Here is a 19,120-nt window from a genome sequence, read left to right as displayed (position 1 = left end):
CAATCCACTAATGTCCAGGTGGTTTGTGATGCAAATCTCAAAATTATGAGTGTGGTTGCAGGTTACCCTGGCAGCTGCCATGACTCCTTCATCCTCAGTCAGTCATCACTGTTCGATAATTTTGAGGACGGACAAATGCCTGATGGCTGGCTGCTGGGTATGTTCCAAGTGTGTTGTGTGTATGTGTGTTAACTTCAAACTCCTGATTTTTGTATGTGTTTTACCATAATCCACATGTCCTAATGTTGGCTATATCTGTATTTCAGGTGATGGTGCTTATGGCTGCTACTCTTGGCTCCTTACTCCATTGTCCCAACCTGATTCTCCTGCTGAACACAATTATAATAATGCACATAAGTCTACGCGGAATGTGATAGAAAGATGTTTTGGGGTGCTGAAATCTAAGTTTCGGTGTCTTGATAAATCTGCTGGGCTTTTGTTGTAAAGTCCCTCAAAGGTGACTAGGATTCTGTTCTGCTGCTGTTTTCTTCATAATCTGTGTTTGAGTCAACATCTGCCACATGTTGGTGATGAAGAAAACAGCCAGCAAGTAGGTGAGTTAGATACATCTGGTGACAGTGTGAATACAGATGTAGGGAGGCAGGTAAGGCAAGAAGTTATTCTGCGTTATTTTAATGGTAAGTATTATTTAGTTCTAAATAACCTTGTCTAACCACTTTTTTAAAATGTATTGTAGGTGTGAATGTTGTTTGTGTAGCGTTAGTGTTTGTTAATTATACTGTTCTTTACAGTTATACTGTTATTTGAATAACTTACACTGTCACTCATTAGCACATTAAACCATACACATATTGCGTGTTAAAAAATGTTTTGCTTGGACACAGGCATTTTTGGTGTAACAATTCCCAAAACTTTATTTTTTAACAACCATTTCATGCATCCTTCATTTTTTTTTTTTTTTGTGTGCTGGGTGCAGAGGATTGACCTGGTTTGTTGGTCCGTGTTCTGCTGGAGCCTCTAACAGGGGAGATAACTGGGGTCTGGCTTGGTGTTGTAGTTCCGGAGCTTGAGCTGATTTGTTGGGATGCCAACACATTAATGCTTTGCCTGAGGTTGTGTATGCTTGCAGTCAGTTGGGTATTTGTGGCAGTGTTGCTGGCAATAATTCTGGAGAGGTTTTCGTTCACCAGTTGGTTGTGTTGTATTATTTGTATGAGGGCTTGTTGCTGCCGCTGTTGTTCATCCATGATTCTGACTAAATTGGCTTGCATTTGACTGTTGTCTGCCCTCATCTGCTCCATTGAATTGGCAATTCTGCCAACCTGAACTATCAGTCTGCCTGAGTTCCGACTGAGGCGAGGAAGATGATGGGGCAGACTGGCAAGGTATTGGGTGTGGGTGTTCAGGCAGGCATAGTGTTGTGCCTGTTGTGTGGCCCAACTGCTCCAAAACTCAGGGGCCATTTGTTGCTGGGGTGGTGTTGGCCTCAATTGGGGGCTATGGGATGTTTGGGGTGATTGTGTTATGTCCTGCTGCGTGGTTGGCTGGGTAGGATCGATGGGCTGCAGGTGTAGTGTGTAGGTAGGCTGCTGGTCACTTTCCTGCTGTGCGTCCTCGTCCATGATGGGTGGTTCTGTATGGGGTTGATAACAGCCACTATTTAGTTTTTAAAATATTTCTTTGCTTGACGTAAACATGCCTTACTTAATAATATTCATGTTGAAAATGAAACAGAGATTGTGGCCAAAAATTACCTAGGAATCTTACCTTTTTTAACACATATGTGGCTTCTAACTTTCCATACTCAATGGAAAAATGAATTAGGGAATTGTCGGACTCTGTGCCATAATGAATGTGCAAACACGAAGAACTGTCGCCATTTTAAATTAATGCATTTACAGATTGTGTATGACCCTTCCTTTTGTTAAACACACACAATACATTAAATGTGTTTTGGATCACACTCACAAATTGATCAAGGCAGTCAGTGGTGTGTGGGCAAATTACACCAAAGAAATAAAGCACACATTTCTCAGAAAAAAACCATGTAAATGTCTTAAGGTGGCCTATGTTTAGAAATGGTGATGTTGTCCATGGCAAACAATTGGATTCTAGATTACATTTATGTTGCTGTTTATTGTTTAATTTTTAGGAATATTACATGGTTGCTATGGGCAGCATCACATCTGAAAATGTTACTGCAAAAATGACAAAAAAAACATGTGCTTGTTGTTTGTGATTATTGGCTGGAATAAGAATTGACCCAAATATTTTTTTTTTGCCAGTACACAAACAGTGGTGCAGATGAATTAACCAGGAGAAGACCTAAGGATTTGTAAAACCAGTGATATGTGCAAGGTGATAAAGGCACAAGCCAAACAGGGACGTTCAGGTTTTTTACTGTTAGGATCTGTTTTGCTTCTGCCTTGATCACCTTGCACATATCAGTGGTTTATCAATTCATTATGCCTTATCCAGGTTAATTCATAGACCACACTGTTTTAAATTTTTCTTACAATTAACTTTTATGTTTACTCACCAGACAGCTGAGGTGATTGTGGATCCTCGCTTTGTGGACTCGCCAAAATTGCTTGTGGTGGCAGGGACAACACTGCGGAGATGCGCCGTTGGGGTGGTGATGATGGAGCAGCAGATTCAGCCTCAAGACAACGTCTCTTGGTTGGCCTCCTAGGCACAGTCACCGAGCCCTGTGATGGGCGCCTTAGTGGAGGGGGGTTTGCAGAAGAAGAACCTATGTAATAAGATAAACATTAACATTTTGTGCTTCTGTGTGTTTGCTGAATATGTGAATACAGTGAATTCTTACCTGCATTCCCACCATCTGCATCACTTGGCAGTGTTGGCTGTGGCCTGGCTGTGCTGCTTCTCTGGCGTACTGTAAAAATATGAAGAATTACCTTATGGACATACTTTTATTTAACAATGTTTTCAGTAAATCCTTCTTGTGATGTAAACATCTGGAACTTGATGATAAGTAAACTAAACAATGCTTAAGCTTTTCTGGCTGACTTCATTGGGTGTGTATACTTTAAATAAGATTAAAATTCTCAAATTAATCCATACACAAAGCCAAATAATGCACAATATTCTAATGTTTAAAAATCAAATCACATAGCTTGACACAACCACAATATTGCACGCTAAGGTACCAATTTTCATTCTACAAATACAACACTAGGCTCAAATATCTGCACAAAAATGTATAGAATAATTTAAAAAAAAACAGAAAAACAAAACAAAACCACAAAGGACAACCCACAACAACACACAATAAACAAAAATCCAAAGAAATCTATTTGTTTGCAAAATATGCAAACAACATATTCAACACACTTCTTTTAAATACACCTAGAAAGATTTAGTACTGATATAAAATGGAAGGAAAAGGCCAAGGCAACCAGATTACAAAAACAAAAAAAAACAAAAAACAATATTGATATTAACACTACATCAGTCATGGACAACCTGTGGCTCTCAAGATGTAGTAAAACTACACATACCAGCATGCACTGCAACAGATGTAGCATTCACTAATAACAAAACTGAGGCAATGCATGATGGTACTTGTAGTTTGCCAACACCTGTAGAGCCACAGGTTGGCCAGGCCTGCACGACATCACCAACACATTGTAACAATTAACAAACTGACAATCACAATTAGCTTGATGAAATTACAAACAACAAAGGACAACACACAGATGTTTACACTTTTAAATTAAAAAAAACAACTCACCATCCTGCCTTGGCCGGTCAGAATCCCGGACGTGAGTCGCACCAACTACTTCTGGCGGAATAAGTGAACGCACAGGCTCCTCCCAATCGCGGTAAGATGCACGGAAGGGGTGTCCACCCCTGGTTTGGCGGGCTGATTTGGCCTCCTTGGCCATCTTTGCCTTGACACGGCGCTTTATGTCATAAAAGCGCTTGCGACACGTGTCCTCGTTCCGCCTCACCACACCCTCACTATTCACAGCCGCAATGACCTTCCCCCACAGAACAGACTTCCGATGTGTGGACACCTTGGCAGCATCATGGCCAAACAACTGCCGATGATGCCTCATCAGCTCCCGCACCAAAGCCATATTTGCTGAATACTTGAATTTCACATTGCGGCCAGTCTTTGTAGTGGTGCGTGGCTGCGGAGCCACAACACCATCACTATCACTGGAGGCCGCAGCAGCAGCCACCCCCTCCTCCTCACTAACCTCCTCCACCTCACTCACCTGCTCCCTCTCACTAACCTCCTCCACCTCACTCACCTCCTCCCTCTCACTCACCTCCTCCCTCTCACTCACCTCCTCCCTCTCACTCACCTCCTCCCTCTCACTCACCTCCTCCACCTCACTCACCTCCTCCACCTCACTCACCTCCTCCCTCTCACTCACCTCCTCCACCACACTGACCTCTGACTGGGACATAATCCGGACAAACTACAAATAACACTGGGGGAAAAAAAACAGAAAACACACTCCACCACTACCACTACACACCACACACCCAACACACACACACACACACACACACACACACACACACTCACTCACAAACAATGACAATAGACTTGAAAAAAAAACAAGGACAAAAAAGTAGACAAACTTTTAAATAACTACACAACAAGTATGACAAGACTACTTACACACACAGTACAGCACTCAACAATCGCAAAAATCACCAACAAATCCACCAAATTCTCCACAAAACTCACCAACTCCTAACACACCTTCCTCTCACCTCTCCACTAGCTAAACCCACGAGGTGCGGACGGTTTGGGACGTTTTTATAGTAATGTGCACAGACACTCCTCCATCACGAATCAAACCAATCACGGACGAGTGACAAAAACGAAACTTAGTAAAAAAACGCGGCCGGGAACGGAGAAACACTGCCGTGACTAAAATGTGATGCAGTCGTAAAAAAAACTCATAACACGGCCGCAAAAAACCACTAAATCAGCCGCATTCTACCTTTAAAAACTACGAATGACATCGACATGGGTAAATACGAAAAATAAAAATACGACAACTTAGTAAATTAGTCGTAAGTAATTCAAAAAGTTGCAACATTACATTTTCTATGTCATTCGTGTTAGATCTTTAACCTCATTCTGAAAAATACGAATTTTAGTAAATATACCCCTTAGTCTCTGAGTCTGAGTCAGCGTGCACCCCTACTGCTTCTCCTCCTCCTGCTCTGCAGCTGCCAGTACAGTGGCCTGCAGGAATGTGGGGTGGCGGGTGACAGCGCGCCGTCTAACTTTTTCAGTGCCTGGAGCTTGTTCTCCTCCAGAGCTACCCTCGCTACAGCCCTGTATACAGTGACACCCTCTAAATCATGGAGACAATTTTGGAGGCTTTGCTGGATATATCCCCACAGAGCTGATTTCTTCTCACACCCAACAGAGATGTGAGCCGAGTCCAGCTCCAGTAATGGCTTGATATACAGTAGGTCCCTATATGTTTTAGACAAGGAAATAGTGGTCTCTCTTTTTACCATGACACCTATGGTCATCCTCACCATTATGATGTATTAATAACATTTTTCCTATTCATCTTCTTGCAATGTGCATCTTTTTTTTCCAGGCAGATTGCACTTGCAACACCCCATGAAAAGGGGGCTGGATGGGGGTTGGGGGGCATGTTTACATGGCCAAAGTACACTAAGGTAAGCCGACATAAATTATCTCCAAAATGGCTGCAGAAAACTGTAAATGCGCCTGTTGCAGTTACTGAAAGCCTGGTGCAAGTTGCAAGCTGATTATGATGAAAGTCGCAGACTGTGTCAAACTTGTTGAATGTATCTAAGTCTAAGAAGCATCCTATAAAGGGTGTGACGTATACTGTAATATGTCTAGGATGCAGAGGCGGATTAACAAAAGAGAGGGCCCGTGTGCAGACTCCATATGGGCCCTCTTCTCTTTAAGGCGCTGTGCCAGAATCTACTGCGCATGCACAGGTCTCCGGGACCATGGCACTGTCATGTTCTAACTAATCATTACTGCACATGCACGGCATCCACTTTCCATTTCTTCCCATGTCTGCAGTGCTGACTGGGGACCCTGGAAAATGAATTATGTAAACACGGGTGCAATGTGTGTGGTGTGCGCCCCCGTGGACCCAAACTCTGCACCCTTCATAGAAACGCTATAATAGGTGCAGTCACGACCGGTTCTAACTTGTGTTCTCCAGGGCGAACATTTCCTTTTGTCCCCCCCCCGTCCCATTCAAAACATGGGAGAGGGGCGTAGCCACAGAATAGAACCAATTCACATTACAATGAACAGTAATGTCAAAGTTGAACACTACTAGCAGGAAAAATGCAGTAGAACAGAGGCCACCAGAGAGCCTATAGAGGGCCTGGTGCTGGAGAACACACAATCAAACTCATAATATTGACAAGTTTGGAATTGTGGTGGACACATTGGTGCTATGTAATATGTCCCACATTTGGGACTATTATGCTGTACAGTGAACTTATAGTGCTGAAAACTAAGGACGTGCAGTGTGCGGGACACATGTAGCTGTGTAACATGGGTGTGGATCATTAGATCGACAGTGTCTAGGTCGACAATATTTAGGTGTACACTATAGATCGACAGTGACTAGGTCGACAGGGTCAGAAGGTCGACATGTTCTAGGTCGACAGGTCAAAAGGTCGACATGAGTTTTTTATGTTTTTTTGGTGTCGTTTTCTTCGTAGAGTGACCGGGAACCCCAATTAGGGCACCGTGTCCCCTCGCAAGGTGCCTCGCTCCGCTTCCACTTCGCTCGGCACAGATTACCGTTCCAATCGTAGTCCACGTGGATCGTTAAGTATGAAAAAGTAAAAAAAAAAGATATTTTTTTTTAAAAAAAAACTCATGTCGACCTTTTGACCTGCCGACATAGAACATGTCGACCTTCTGACCCTGTCGACCTATAGTGGTCCACCTAAACATTGTCAACCTAGACACTGTCGATCTTCAGACCGGATCCCGTGTAACATACGGTCATCTGGGTAACTATAATACACTGGTTATGCTGCTATACTACTGTACATGCAGTAGTGAGGAATGTTTTTAGAGTTTTTACCAATTGGCCATTTAGATACAGAAAGCACAGTGTGTCATTGTGTGTTACAGTGTGTTATTGTGTGGCTGTAAATCTCCTCAGCTCAGATGGGACATGACCGCACATCACTGATACGGACAATGGGGGTCATTCCGAGTTGATCGCTAGCTGCCGTTGTTGGCAGTGCAGCAATCAGGCTAAAAATCTGCATTTCTGCGCATGCTTAGGCACCGCAATGCGCACGCGCGACGTACAGGTACAAAGGCTTTTGTGGTTTTGCACAGGTTCTAGCGACGCTTTCATTCGCACTAGCGGCCGCAAGAATATTGACAGGAAAAGGGCGTTTCTGGGTGTCAACTGATCATTTTCAGGGAGTGCTTAGAAAAACACAAGCGTAACAGGGAAAACGCATGTGTGGCTGGGCGAATGCTGGGCGGGTATGTGACATCAAAAGCCAACCCACCAACGTTAGAATCAACGCACACGAAGAGTAACTACAGGGCTGGTCTTGTTTGGCACAAAATGTTTTTGCAGGCGCTCTGCTGCACAAGCGTTCGCACTTTTGCAAAGCGAAAATACACTCCCCCGTGGGAGGCGACAATGCGTTTGCACGGCTGCTAAAAACTGCTAGCGAGCTATCAACTCGGAATGACCCCCCCATGTGTTGGCAGGTGTGATTCATAGGGTCGACCACACTTAGGTCGACAGTGTCTAGGTCGACCACCATTGATCGACAGTAACTAAGTTGACACCCAAAATAAGTCGACACAGGCATTAGGTCGACATGAGCAAGGTCGACATGACAAAAGGTCAACATGAGGTTTTTTTATTTATTTTTTGTGTCGTTTTCTTCGTAGAGTGACCGGGAAACCCAATTAGTGCACTGTGTCCCCTCGCATGGCTTGCTCCGCTCGCCATGCTTCGGGCAAGGTGCCTTGCTCCGCTACCGCTGCGCTCGGCACAGGTTACCATTCCCAATTGTAGTCCACGTGGATCATAAAGTAGGAAAGAGTTTAAAAAAATTGTGAAAAACTCATGTCAACCTTTTGTCATGTTGACCTAGGACATGTCGACCTAGTGACCATGTCGACCTAGAAACCCTGTCAACCTAATGCATATCGACCAATAGCGGTCGACCTAACGACTGTCGACCTAAGTGTGGTCAACCTAGAGACCGGATACCGTGTTGGCAGTGTGTGACATGGATGATAGAAACTTTCCTGACTGAGTGAGAGCACAAGCTAGTTTCAGGGGAAAGTAGTGTTCCTTCTAGGCTGTTTCAGCAGGGTGCTGCACCCTGCCCATTTTTGAAATGTGGAAAAGCACCCTGCCCCTTTTCAGTGCACCCTGCAGGACCATAAATCGCCCCCTTATATACAGAATGCAAAAGTCAGAGTGCATGTTACAATGTTGTCATCTACTCCTTGCCCACCTATGAAATTGGAACACAATTTCTATCCTTAGCCAACTGGATGGCAGAGGAGGCACTGTAAATAACCCAGCACTCTGATAAAGAGGGAAAGAACAGGGTAAGCAGTGAGCATGTACTGCTTACAGTATTTCCCTAGAAGAACATACTTATTTTTTTCCTATATATTTTAACCCATTGTTTAACTTTTCTGTTTTATAACACACACGGATTATAATTACTTCAGCACTGGAAAAGACATTTATTATTATCTATTTATGTATATGCTACAGCCGATCTTTCAAGAAGACTGGACATTTCTCAGTACAGATGTTAGGTGTCTTATATGTATGCACGGGTATATGATTTACTAAGGGCAAAATGTATGTACAAAAACTATAAACACATGCACTTTGCTTTGTGCGCAAAGCATCACATCAAAAATGTGCCCTTCAAAATAAAAATGTGCCCTCTTCAATGATCAGCACCCTGCCCTAAAAAAATCCTAGAGTGAACACTAGGAAAGTCATGCAGTACATGACTCCCTCATCCCTTCAGGCTCCCCCGGCCCAGAGTCACACTGAGTCACTGAGCACCCACAATCCTTCCCAACCGGTCTGACTGGGATGAGCCCACTACTTGCTTATCATATGGCAGTGTCCTATGGGACCGGCAGCTATTATTGGCCACAACCCCAGAGTGTCATGCACAGGTGAGCACCCGGAACAGGAGACAACTACACAAACTGGGCAGTGTCACGTGGTGTGTGCGTCCAACTGAAGCATGCAGGGAAAGAGTGAGAGAGAAGCAGCGGTGGTGGGGACAGCAGTGCCGATAGTGTTGGAGTCACCGCAGGTGCGGGTAGTGGAAGACTGCGGCTGTGCCCTCAGTCAGCAGTGCCCCGGATGACCACCCTGATAGTCCACACCTAAAACCACTACTGGGTGCAGTGTTCTGTATTTCTGAGCATTTTATACATGCAGTCAAGCCACACCTCCGGTTGTATTCCTGGGGCATTGGGATGGAGGAACTTTTGGTACTATGCCAATTCGGTTGCATCTAACATTTCTGGCCAACTCAGAATAGATCAAAAAATGCAACTCTCTTTCCCAGTCGCATTTTACATTTGCATCTCATTTTGAATAAGGTCCTGTATGTTTGGCAGTTCAGTTTTCACTGATTGTCCTCCGTATTAATCTATTGCTTTACAACTTTTTTTTTTTCTAAAGTGTAAGGCTTTAAAAATGAATTGCTGCACAATTTCTGACAGAACATTAATAATAGATACCAAACTATATCAAATTCATAAAATAAAATCATGTTAAATTCATCTGGATACATGAAAGCATAAATACAGTACAGAACAGAAAAACACCTGTGACTTAAAATTCACAAATGTGTCTAAAAAAAGGTTGGGAAGAGAAATTGCTTCTAACTCTCATGAATAAACAATAGTATATGGAGAAACAGCGCAAAAAGCAATAAGAACATTTGATATATTCTGGCGTTTAGTATAAATGGTACCAAAATATTTCAACTCAAAGTCGCACGGTGCAAAGAGTCAATGTTCTGATATGCAAATGCATTTATATATGTACACAAGAAAGATTCAAATGGAACACATATTTAGATCATATTTACAAGTGCATGTGTTTGTGCATATCTAGACGTGCCATACATGTTTGAATTCTTTTCAGACTCAGAATCATGCTTACCAACTCCCTGAAATAGTGGTGACCTCCACAAAGAGTCAGTAATGATGACCAGTGACCATTGATGATTGGAAAAACATTAATTGCCTCTTTTACAGGTTGAGCTGTCATGCACAGCTCAGCACCACCCCTGGCCCCAGTCAGAAGCAGAGCCAGCTGCCGCTCACGCAAAAACAATGGCAAAACCATAGATGACACCACACTGCATAGTTACTGACCGTCAATGGTGTGTGACACCACCACAATCGATGGTAACCATAGATGGTTGCCATACCGATGGCCATCTCTGTCTAGGCCCCTCAATGTTTGACCATATTTCCACCAGCCATTCTTACAACTGATTTTGGGACAGTATGACTGATATGAGGCGCAGGCTTATGGGGAAGCAGTGGTCTACCTGCTCTGGCCTGGTGGATAATTAGACTGAAATATAGAACATTACACATGTGAGAGGTCTTCTTTCCTTACTTATTGAACCATTCTCGTATATTTTAGCATTTTGTTGTGGTTCTTAAATATATATATTGAACTGCTGTAGACTTATCTTACAGTATATTAGTATTTTTCATCTGTACTGTCATTAACTTGAGGTGCACCTCCCTTTGGGTTTGCCCTGGTTAAAAAGAGATACAGAGTGACTTGATATATATGTATTATTGTGTACCTATAGGGGCGCTCTGATTATTCAATGTCACCTGACAAACGGTCAAAAGTAGAAACCCGGTTCACAGCATATGTATGCTTTTTTCCTACTGTGTACTATCTCTCATCATTGAATTGGTGATCCATAATAATATTGTTCTCTCATCTCCATATGGAGATAGAAATTATTTCAATAAATAGTGATATTGAGAATCAATTCTTATTACAAACACCTTCATAATATATCTGGATATACTAAATATATGCATCTATAAAATCGATGAATAATCTTTGGCGCTATAGTGGTCTTGACTTTATGGATAAAGCACTGTCCAAGGGGGCCCGCACACTACATTGTTCACCCATATAATTATTCTTACTGCTCCATCGGCCCGACGCTGGCTGTAGACGATCACAGCGATAATGACTGCATGCACAGTATAGATGTTCCCGGGAAGGCATCATAAATTTTGTTTGCCTATAATGCTTGGCTATACAGTATTTCACCAAACTGACAACCAGTTGCTATATTGGTTCATAATTGTTTCCATTTACTAAAAATTGTTACCAAATATTTTCCCCTTTCAGGTAGAATCTAAAGAATGAGACACATTGTAATAAAAAAGGCTCTGCAGCAGTGGGAAAGTTCTAAACATAGTCAGATGGGAGGGGGGGCCCAGGGGAGGGGGGCAGGGGGTATGGAGTTTTGACTGCACTTTCAGTCACTTTTTTTCCTCTAAAGGACTGGAGATGAGCAGGAGCACTCGGTCTGCACTGTCTCCATTTAACTGAGTCAGCGGACACGGGAAGGGCCGGCCCTGGGCATAGGTGGACTAGCCTTTTCCTACAGCAACTGAGCCAAGAGGGGACTCCCACCTGTCTGTGTATACTGACTCAGTATACTTGCTATAATATTAACTGTGGGCATGTGGGCAAGTGAGTGATAAGGAATTAGGGCAGCCTAACGCCACTCCTTTACTAATGCATGATGCCTGCGACTGTCGTCATGCTATCATTCATTGGGGCTCATTTACCAATGAGTGAAAAAACTTGTTGTAAATGATAAAACTCACTGCATATGATAAATGGGGCTTCAGGCAATCAGTTACCGTCGTGTATTTGAAAAATGACAGGAGCTGATTGGCTGGAGCACCATTTATCACACGCAACAAGTTTTAACATTCACAACAAGTATTATCACTCGTTGATAAAAAAAATCTGGTGATCATCCCCATTGGTGCGAAAAAGCAGTGCAGGCCTCTACCACAGCTCACAGTCCTCAAATTGGTGTATGGCCGGCAGTGCCACAGCAACCTCTACTACACATAGGCCAAGGAGATCATCTACTTTGGGGTTGGGGTGGTCTACAACATCTGGGAGCACAAGCAGAAGTTCTACATTGGTCACAGCGAGGATGTCATCAAGTAATGGGCACAAGGTTACCCTATGTGAGGATGCGGGGTTCTTCTAATCACTCAGACACAGAGCTGATTAAACCAAAGTGATGGTTTATTTCTCACAGCACACAGGAATAGATAATTCACAGGAAACAGAAGTAAATATAGCCCAGAAAAAGTATATAGGTAGCAGTCCATATAGTCAGTCCCAATAGAGCACTTACAGTAGGTCCACAACAATTCCACTGATAAACAGGTCCACACAGCAGAACTATCACTGAGTCCACACAGCAGTGATAGCAGATTAGTCCACAGGAGAATATTTGTATAAGTCCACGCAGGAGTAAATACATATAAGTCCACACAGCACTGGTGATGCGTTCCACAAGGTACCCTGGCAGAGTCCTGCGACTAACATGAGGAGCTGACCTGAGCAACCTCTTTTAAAACCTTCCAAATGCCCATCATGCCGCGCTCACCTGGGAAGGATACACAGGTTCCTGATTGCTGGGATCCCATTTCAGGTATCTCCCTACTCCCTCCCACAGCTGGCCCTTTCCTGCTGACCACATGCTGGGTCAGGTTCCGAGTTGTCTGTGAGAGCCCAGGATTTAACAAAGGACAGTAAACAGAAGGAACAATGACAGGGAAATTGGTTTAAGTCCTGATTGTCCCCTGTGGAGGAGCATTTTCTGAGAGAGATTACCTGTCCCTCAAGTGTATTTCTTGTGTGACCATATAAGGATAATAGATGGGTTAAACAGGATTATCCATGATAACTTGTAACCTCATACACAGAATGGCATCCTCCTAATATAACATAACATGACAGCACTATGGGGGTAATTCCAAGTTGATCGCAGCAGGAAATTTTTTAGCAGTTGGGCAAAACCATGTGCACTGCAGGAGGGGCAGATATAACATTTGCAGAGAGAGGTAGATTTGGGTGTGGTGAGTTCAATCTGCAATCTAAATTGCAGTGTAAAAATAAAGCAGCCAGTATTTACCCTGCACAGAAAGAAAATAACCCACCCAAATCTAACTCTCTCTGCAAATATTATATCTGCCCGCCCCTGCAGTGCACATGGTTTTGCCCAACTGCTAAAAAAATTTCCTGCTGCGATCAACTTGGAATTACCCCCTATGTGCCAAGTCACAGCACACCTGTATTTACCTGAGTAAGATTATAGTTCAGAATATATAGGCTAACGAATGAACACACACATGGGGTAATAGTGACACAAGCCAGATAGATAATGGAACAAAAGGAATAAAAAAGTACATTAAATGCTATAAAGTCTGAAACGCCATAAATACCGTTTTAGCCCCTGCCTCATATCTTTACACATTCATGGGGGCATTTCTGGCAGAGCTCATGTGTTCTGTATATCACCCACATCTGTGCTGTAAATCATTCTCAGGGGCATCATACCGTGGGGTATATTCATGAAGCAGTAAAAAGAGTGGGGAAGTGAGCCAGCGGAGAAGTTGCCCGTGGCAACCAATCAGCATTGAAATAACATAATTAAGTGCATTTTATAACATTACATGTAGCAGTTGATTGGTTGCCAATCATTAATAGACCCCTGTGTATGCTATGTGTTATACTCACATGTGCCAAGTGTCCTGCTGTATATAGCTCTTTCCCATGCTGTATTTTATTCTGATAGGTTACACTGTACAAGTAGATGTGCTATGTATGCTGTTTGTTCTACTCACCTTAAGTGATAAAGGGGACTGCTGTGAGTTGGGCCATAAAGGAGGGAGACTATGGCTGTGTAAGGGGGCATTTTGTGAGGTGGGCCATAAAGGGGTGGGGGGCTGTTGTGAGGTGGGCCGTGAAGCGGGGTCTGCTTTGAGGTGGGCCATCAAGAGGGTGGGCAATAAAGGGTGAGGGAGGCTGTGTTGTGGGCCATAAAGGGATGGACTGCTGTGAGGTGGGCCATGAATGGGATGGGGACTGTTGTGAAGTGGACCGTGAAAAGGAAGAGTGCTATGAGGTGGACAATGAAGGGGGAAACTGTTGTGAGGTGAACAGTAGCATAAGCCGCTATTGTACCAGTGTATCCCCTTTGCTGTTTAACTGCTCTGTCCCCACTTTATGTTAAACACTGACTGTATAACTCATTAAAAGTTAAGTTTTAATATATGTGAAGAGTGCACCAGCAAATGGTTTTATTTTTTTATAATAAAGTTTATTCAAATAGACTCAGATGTCATTGTGAAGTCCTCCAAGGGGATCTGGTGTAAGGTGCCAGAAGTAATAAAAGTGAAAGTCTTGATGTCAAGTACAGCTAAAAAGTGGTGCAGCCAGGGGTGTGCAAGTGGTGCCACTGCCGGAGTGCAGGACCCCAGGGAGAATAAAATTACTGCCCCGTGGCACCTACATTTGGCTTGCAGAGCCCCGGATCTGTAGTCTGCAGTCAGTAGAGCTGCTGCAGAGCCACCTGAAGCATCCAAATGACACTGCAGACAAGCACCCTGCAGCCTGTAGAGTCCAAAAGGATACTCCAAGCAGTGGTCTTCATTCTGGTACTGGTGGCCCTGTCCACTCAGCATGTTGACTTGATGTCACAGGCTCATTGGGTGCAGCCCACACAGGGTGCTCTGATACTGGGTGCAGCAAGTCACCGGACATAAGTTAAGCAAATAGCATAAATGAACAGATGCCCTTGAAGTAATGAATATTTCCATATAAACCACTATTTTTAAACGTTTACTGATCCTTATTCAGAACAAATGATTTTTTCCTAGTTATAAAATAAAATAGATTCAGTGTAAGAATTTGGCCACAACAGGACCTGAAGGCAAGTGGGACAAGGCAATGCCATGGGGGTTTAGTCCTGGAGGCTAATGGGACAGAGTATTGCCAGGGGGTTTAGTCCTGGAGGTGAGTGGGACAGAGCATTGCTGGGGGGTTTAGTCCTGGAGGCTAATTGGACAGAGCATTGCTGGGGAGTTTAGACCTGGAGGCAAGTGAGACAGAGCATTGCTGGGAGGTTAAGTCCTGGAGGCAAGGGGGACATATCATTGCTCGTAGGTTAGTCCTGGAGGTGAGTGGGACAAATCATTGCTGGGATGATTAGTCCTGGACGTGAGTGGGACAAAGCATTGCTGGGGGGTTCAGTTTTGGGCTTCATCTAGACTAAGTAGGAAACAAGGCCGGCCAGGAGAGACAGCAGGAGACACTGACAGTCGGCACATGCCGGAGCTTTGCCCACCCTCTTTATATGTCTTACTATCTGCTTGTAGCTGGGCAGTAAGGTTACTTCTATCCTGCAGCACCAATCTCTGCTCCCACGCTGCAGCACCTCTCTCTACTTCAGATGCTGCAGCAGCTTTCTCTGCCCTAGCTGCTGCAGCACCTCTTTCTGCCCCACCTACTGCAGAACTTCTCTCTGCCCCGACTGCTGTAGAACCCCTCTCTGCCTCAGCTGCTGCAGCACTTCTCTCTACATTGATTCTGCAGCACCTTTCCCTGCCCCTGCAGCTCCTATCTCTGCAGCAGCTGCTGCAGCACCACTTTTTGCCTGGCTGCTGCAGTAGCTCTCTCTGCCCCGGCTGCTGCAGCACTTCTCTCTACATTGATGCTGCAACTAGGGAGGCCAATCCCGGGCCGTTTTTTCAATCCCGGGATTCGGGATTGAAAAACGATCAATCCCGGGATTCCCGGGATTGCAGTAGGGATCAGTGAAGAAGGGTTTAGGGAGCAGCGCTGGAGGGTAGGTAGCGGTGTGGGAGGGTGTAGGTAGCGGCGGGGAAGGGAGGGAGGGTGTAGGTAGCAGTGCAGGAGGGTGTAGGTAGCTGGGCGGGAGGGTGTAGGTAGCGGTGCGGAGGGTGTAGGTAGCTGGGCGGGAGGGTGTAGGTAGCGGTGCGGAGGTTGTAGGTAACTGGACAGGAGGGTGTAGGTAGCGGTGCGGAGGTTGTAGGTAGCTGGGCGGGAGGGTGTAGGTAGCTGGGCGGGAGGGTGTACAGTAGGTAGCGGGGAGGGTTGGTAGCAGCGCGGTAGGGAGGGTGGGTGTAAGTACCACTTACTATTAGGTGGGCGCCAGCCATGGACACACTGAACGCGGCGGCATTTCAAATGAAGCGCCGGCCGCCAGCCAACCAGAGCTGGCGGACCAGCAGCCAATCAGGGAAGCGGCTGCAGCAGTCGCTCCTGATTGGCTGCCGCGGCAGCTTCCCTGATTGGCTGCCGGTCCGCCAGCTCTGATTGGCTGGCGGCCGGCGCCACATTTGAAGTGCCGCCGCGTTCAGTGTTCATCTATGGCTGCCGCCCGCCTAAGTGTAAGTAGTATTACTTACACACACTCCCTCCCGCACATGCGCAGTGTAATCCCGTGAATCCCGGGATTGGATGCTCCAATCCCGGGATTCAAATCCCGGCATTTTTGGTCCCAAATCCCGGGATCCCGCCGATCCCGATCCCGGGATTGGCCTCCCTAGCTGCAACACCTCCCTCTGTCCCAGCTGCTGCTGCTGTAGCACCTCTCTCTGCATTAGAATCTGCAGCACCTCAATCTGTCTGTCAGGCTGCTGCAGCACCTCTCTCTGACTCTCAGGTTGCTTCAGTACAGCTCTCTCTGCCCCTCAGGCTGCTGCAGCACAGCTCTCTCTGCCCCTCAAGCAATTGTGGGACATTATTTTAATTGAAGCATAGTGGGATTGTTAGGTCTGGGATTGCAGTTCTAGGGTATTAGTTTCATTGGGGCATTGGGGGTTTATCAAATCGGTAGGGGGGGGCAATTTTGGTGCATTATTTTCATTGAGAGTTTGGGGGGTTTCAGGTTTGTGGGGGGGTCACATTTGGGGCATTATTTTAATTGAGGCATTGGGAGAATATCAGATCTGGGTGGTCAGTTTTGGGGTATTATCTTCATTCAGAGATTGGGGGTTATCAGATCTGTGGGGGGGGGGGGGGGGCATTTTGAGGCTTTATTTTCATTGAGGAATTGGAGGGTTGTTAGGTCAGGTCGGGGCTCAACCATAGTGTAACGTGTATAAGGGGCTTTACTGTCTGGCATAACGTCTATAAGGTGTACTATTGTTTGGTGCACATATATGTCCAATGTGTTCGGTAGAACCACAACACACCGGGGAAAGAAAATTCCTTTGTCTGGAGCACTATTGTAGTTAAATGATGCGATGAAAAATTATTAAAACTTAACTTTTATTACTCAATGCTAGTGTTAAAATAAGTAGGCTATTAGAATTAGTATACTTAATATTTTGCCCCTAAAGATAAATAATTGAAGTGGAATTCGTCCTTTAACTACAAAAGAGTGCTCCAGATAATGGAATTTTCTTTTCCCCGGTGTGTTGTGATTCTACCAAACACATTGGACATATAATTATGTGCTTGTTATATAATTCCTGGAGCACCTCCAACACAATAGATACCAGTCCATTGGAATTCATGTCTGCATTCAGAGGGTCATTCAGATCTGATTGTTGCTGTGTGTTTTCGCACAGTGAGCGATCAGGTCCTAACGGCGCATGCGTCTGAGTCGCAATGTGCACGCGCATCGGACAGCTACAACGGGCATTGCCGGTCAGCGATGGGATGGTATAAAGGATACATTCGCATGGGCGTTCGCTAGGTAATTGACAGGAAGAGGCCGTTCGTAGGTGTCAACTGACCATTTACAGGGAGTGTCCGGAAAAATGCAGGCATGTCCAAGTGTTGTCAGGGAGGGTATCTGACATCAGCTCAGGCCCCGATCAGCAGAATTCAAATGCACTGGAAGCGTAAGTCCTGGGCTGCGCAGAGACTGCACAAATCGATTTTTAGTAGCTCTGCTAACACATGCGATCGCACAGTTGCACAGTGAAAATACTCTCCCCCTGTAGGCGGCGACTATCTGAACGCAGGACAGCAAAAAACGCAACCCAGCAATCAGATCTGAATGACCTCCTTAGTTGGTTATAATTTATCACTATATAACCTATATAGTCTGGTGCTGGATAAACCCCAGTATACATGTACTATTGTGTGGTGTAATGTGAATAGCGAACACTACTGTGCGGTGTATGGTAAATTGGCACTATTCTGTGGCGACGCACCTTTCCAAGGAAGCCATGCCTCTATATTGTTGTTGCAAGCCTTCAGCATGCACTGACACTATTTTAAACATTGGGTGCCAGTGCACCCAAAGGAAATTTTCGCCCTGAGCTCCACAAGGTCTAGAACCTGCCTTGTCACCAATTTAGGATTTTTAAGTATTGTTTCTTTTCAAATGTAACATGCCACCACATGTTGGCTAGGTCCCCAATTTAGTACAGGGGAAGGGCAGGTGCGCACGCAGGGGGGTTTCCGAGTACCCAGAAACACCCCCCCCCCCAAGCCGCCGATCTATTGAACAGCTGTTTGACGTTTGTTTTTTTTCTACATCGCGGGCAGTCAGTGTCTCCCTCTGCGCAGCTGCACACTGAGAGGCAGCTGGCTACTGCATGTAAGGGGAGCTGCAGCAGCTCCTCTCAGGCAGAGTCACTCCCTGCAAGCAACCAGCCGCGCCACGGGACTTGAGTGAGCGGACTCCAGCGGCGTGGTCAGCGGGGACCCGGACCAGGACGGATGATCGCAGTATGCTGAGGCTAGTGGTGAGTGCGGGACCCCGGAAGGAAGAGGGTCGGGGGGGGGGGGGAGAGAGAGGGGTGGGGTGCGCCGCCCGGCTCTGCATAATAAATGATGGCGCCGCGGCCAGCATGAGTGAGGGAAATGGGGGGGCAGGCAGGCTCTGCATAATAACTGAAGCGGCCATCGGCCGCCGCCAGCGGTCAGCATGAGTGCGGGAACCTGGGGGGGGAGGGGGGTTGCATAATACTGATACATGAGTGAGTGTCGTGTGTGTGTGTGTGTGTGTGTGTGTGTGTGTGTGTGTGTGTGTGTGTGTGTGTGTCTATTCCCCCTCCTGTGTATTGCTCAAGAACAAA

The 19,120-nt window shown here is 45.4% G+C and overlaps 1 protein-coding gene across 1 annotated transcript; it reads right to left on the bottom strand.

The window, feature by feature from the left end:
- Window positions 1–893: 893 nt before the first annotated feature.
- LOC135050279 (uncharacterized) lies at window positions 894–2,892 on the bottom strand. The gene is made up of 3 exons (XM_063956672.1): window positions 2,789–2,892; window positions 2,501–2,713; window positions 894–1,594 (listed from the first exon to the last, which is right to left on the bottom strand). Exon 3 carries the CDS (start codon window positions 1,581–1,583, stop codon window positions 894–896), a length of 690 nt encoding a protein of 229 aa, XP_063812742.1. The 5' UTR covers window positions 1,584–1,594; window positions 2,501–2,713; window positions 2,789–2,892.
- Window positions 2,893–19,120: the final 16,228 nt, after the last annotated feature.

This window comes from Pseudophryne corroboree, chromosome 1 (genome assembly GCF_028390025.1).
Source record: "Pseudophryne corroboree isolate aPseCor3 chromosome 1, aPseCor3.hap2, whole genome shotgun sequence".
Lineage (NCBI taxonomy): Eukaryota > Metazoa > Chordata > Amphibia > Anura > Myobatrachidae > Pseudophryne > Pseudophryne corroboree.
This window is presented reverse-complemented; position numbering and strand designations above follow the sequence as displayed.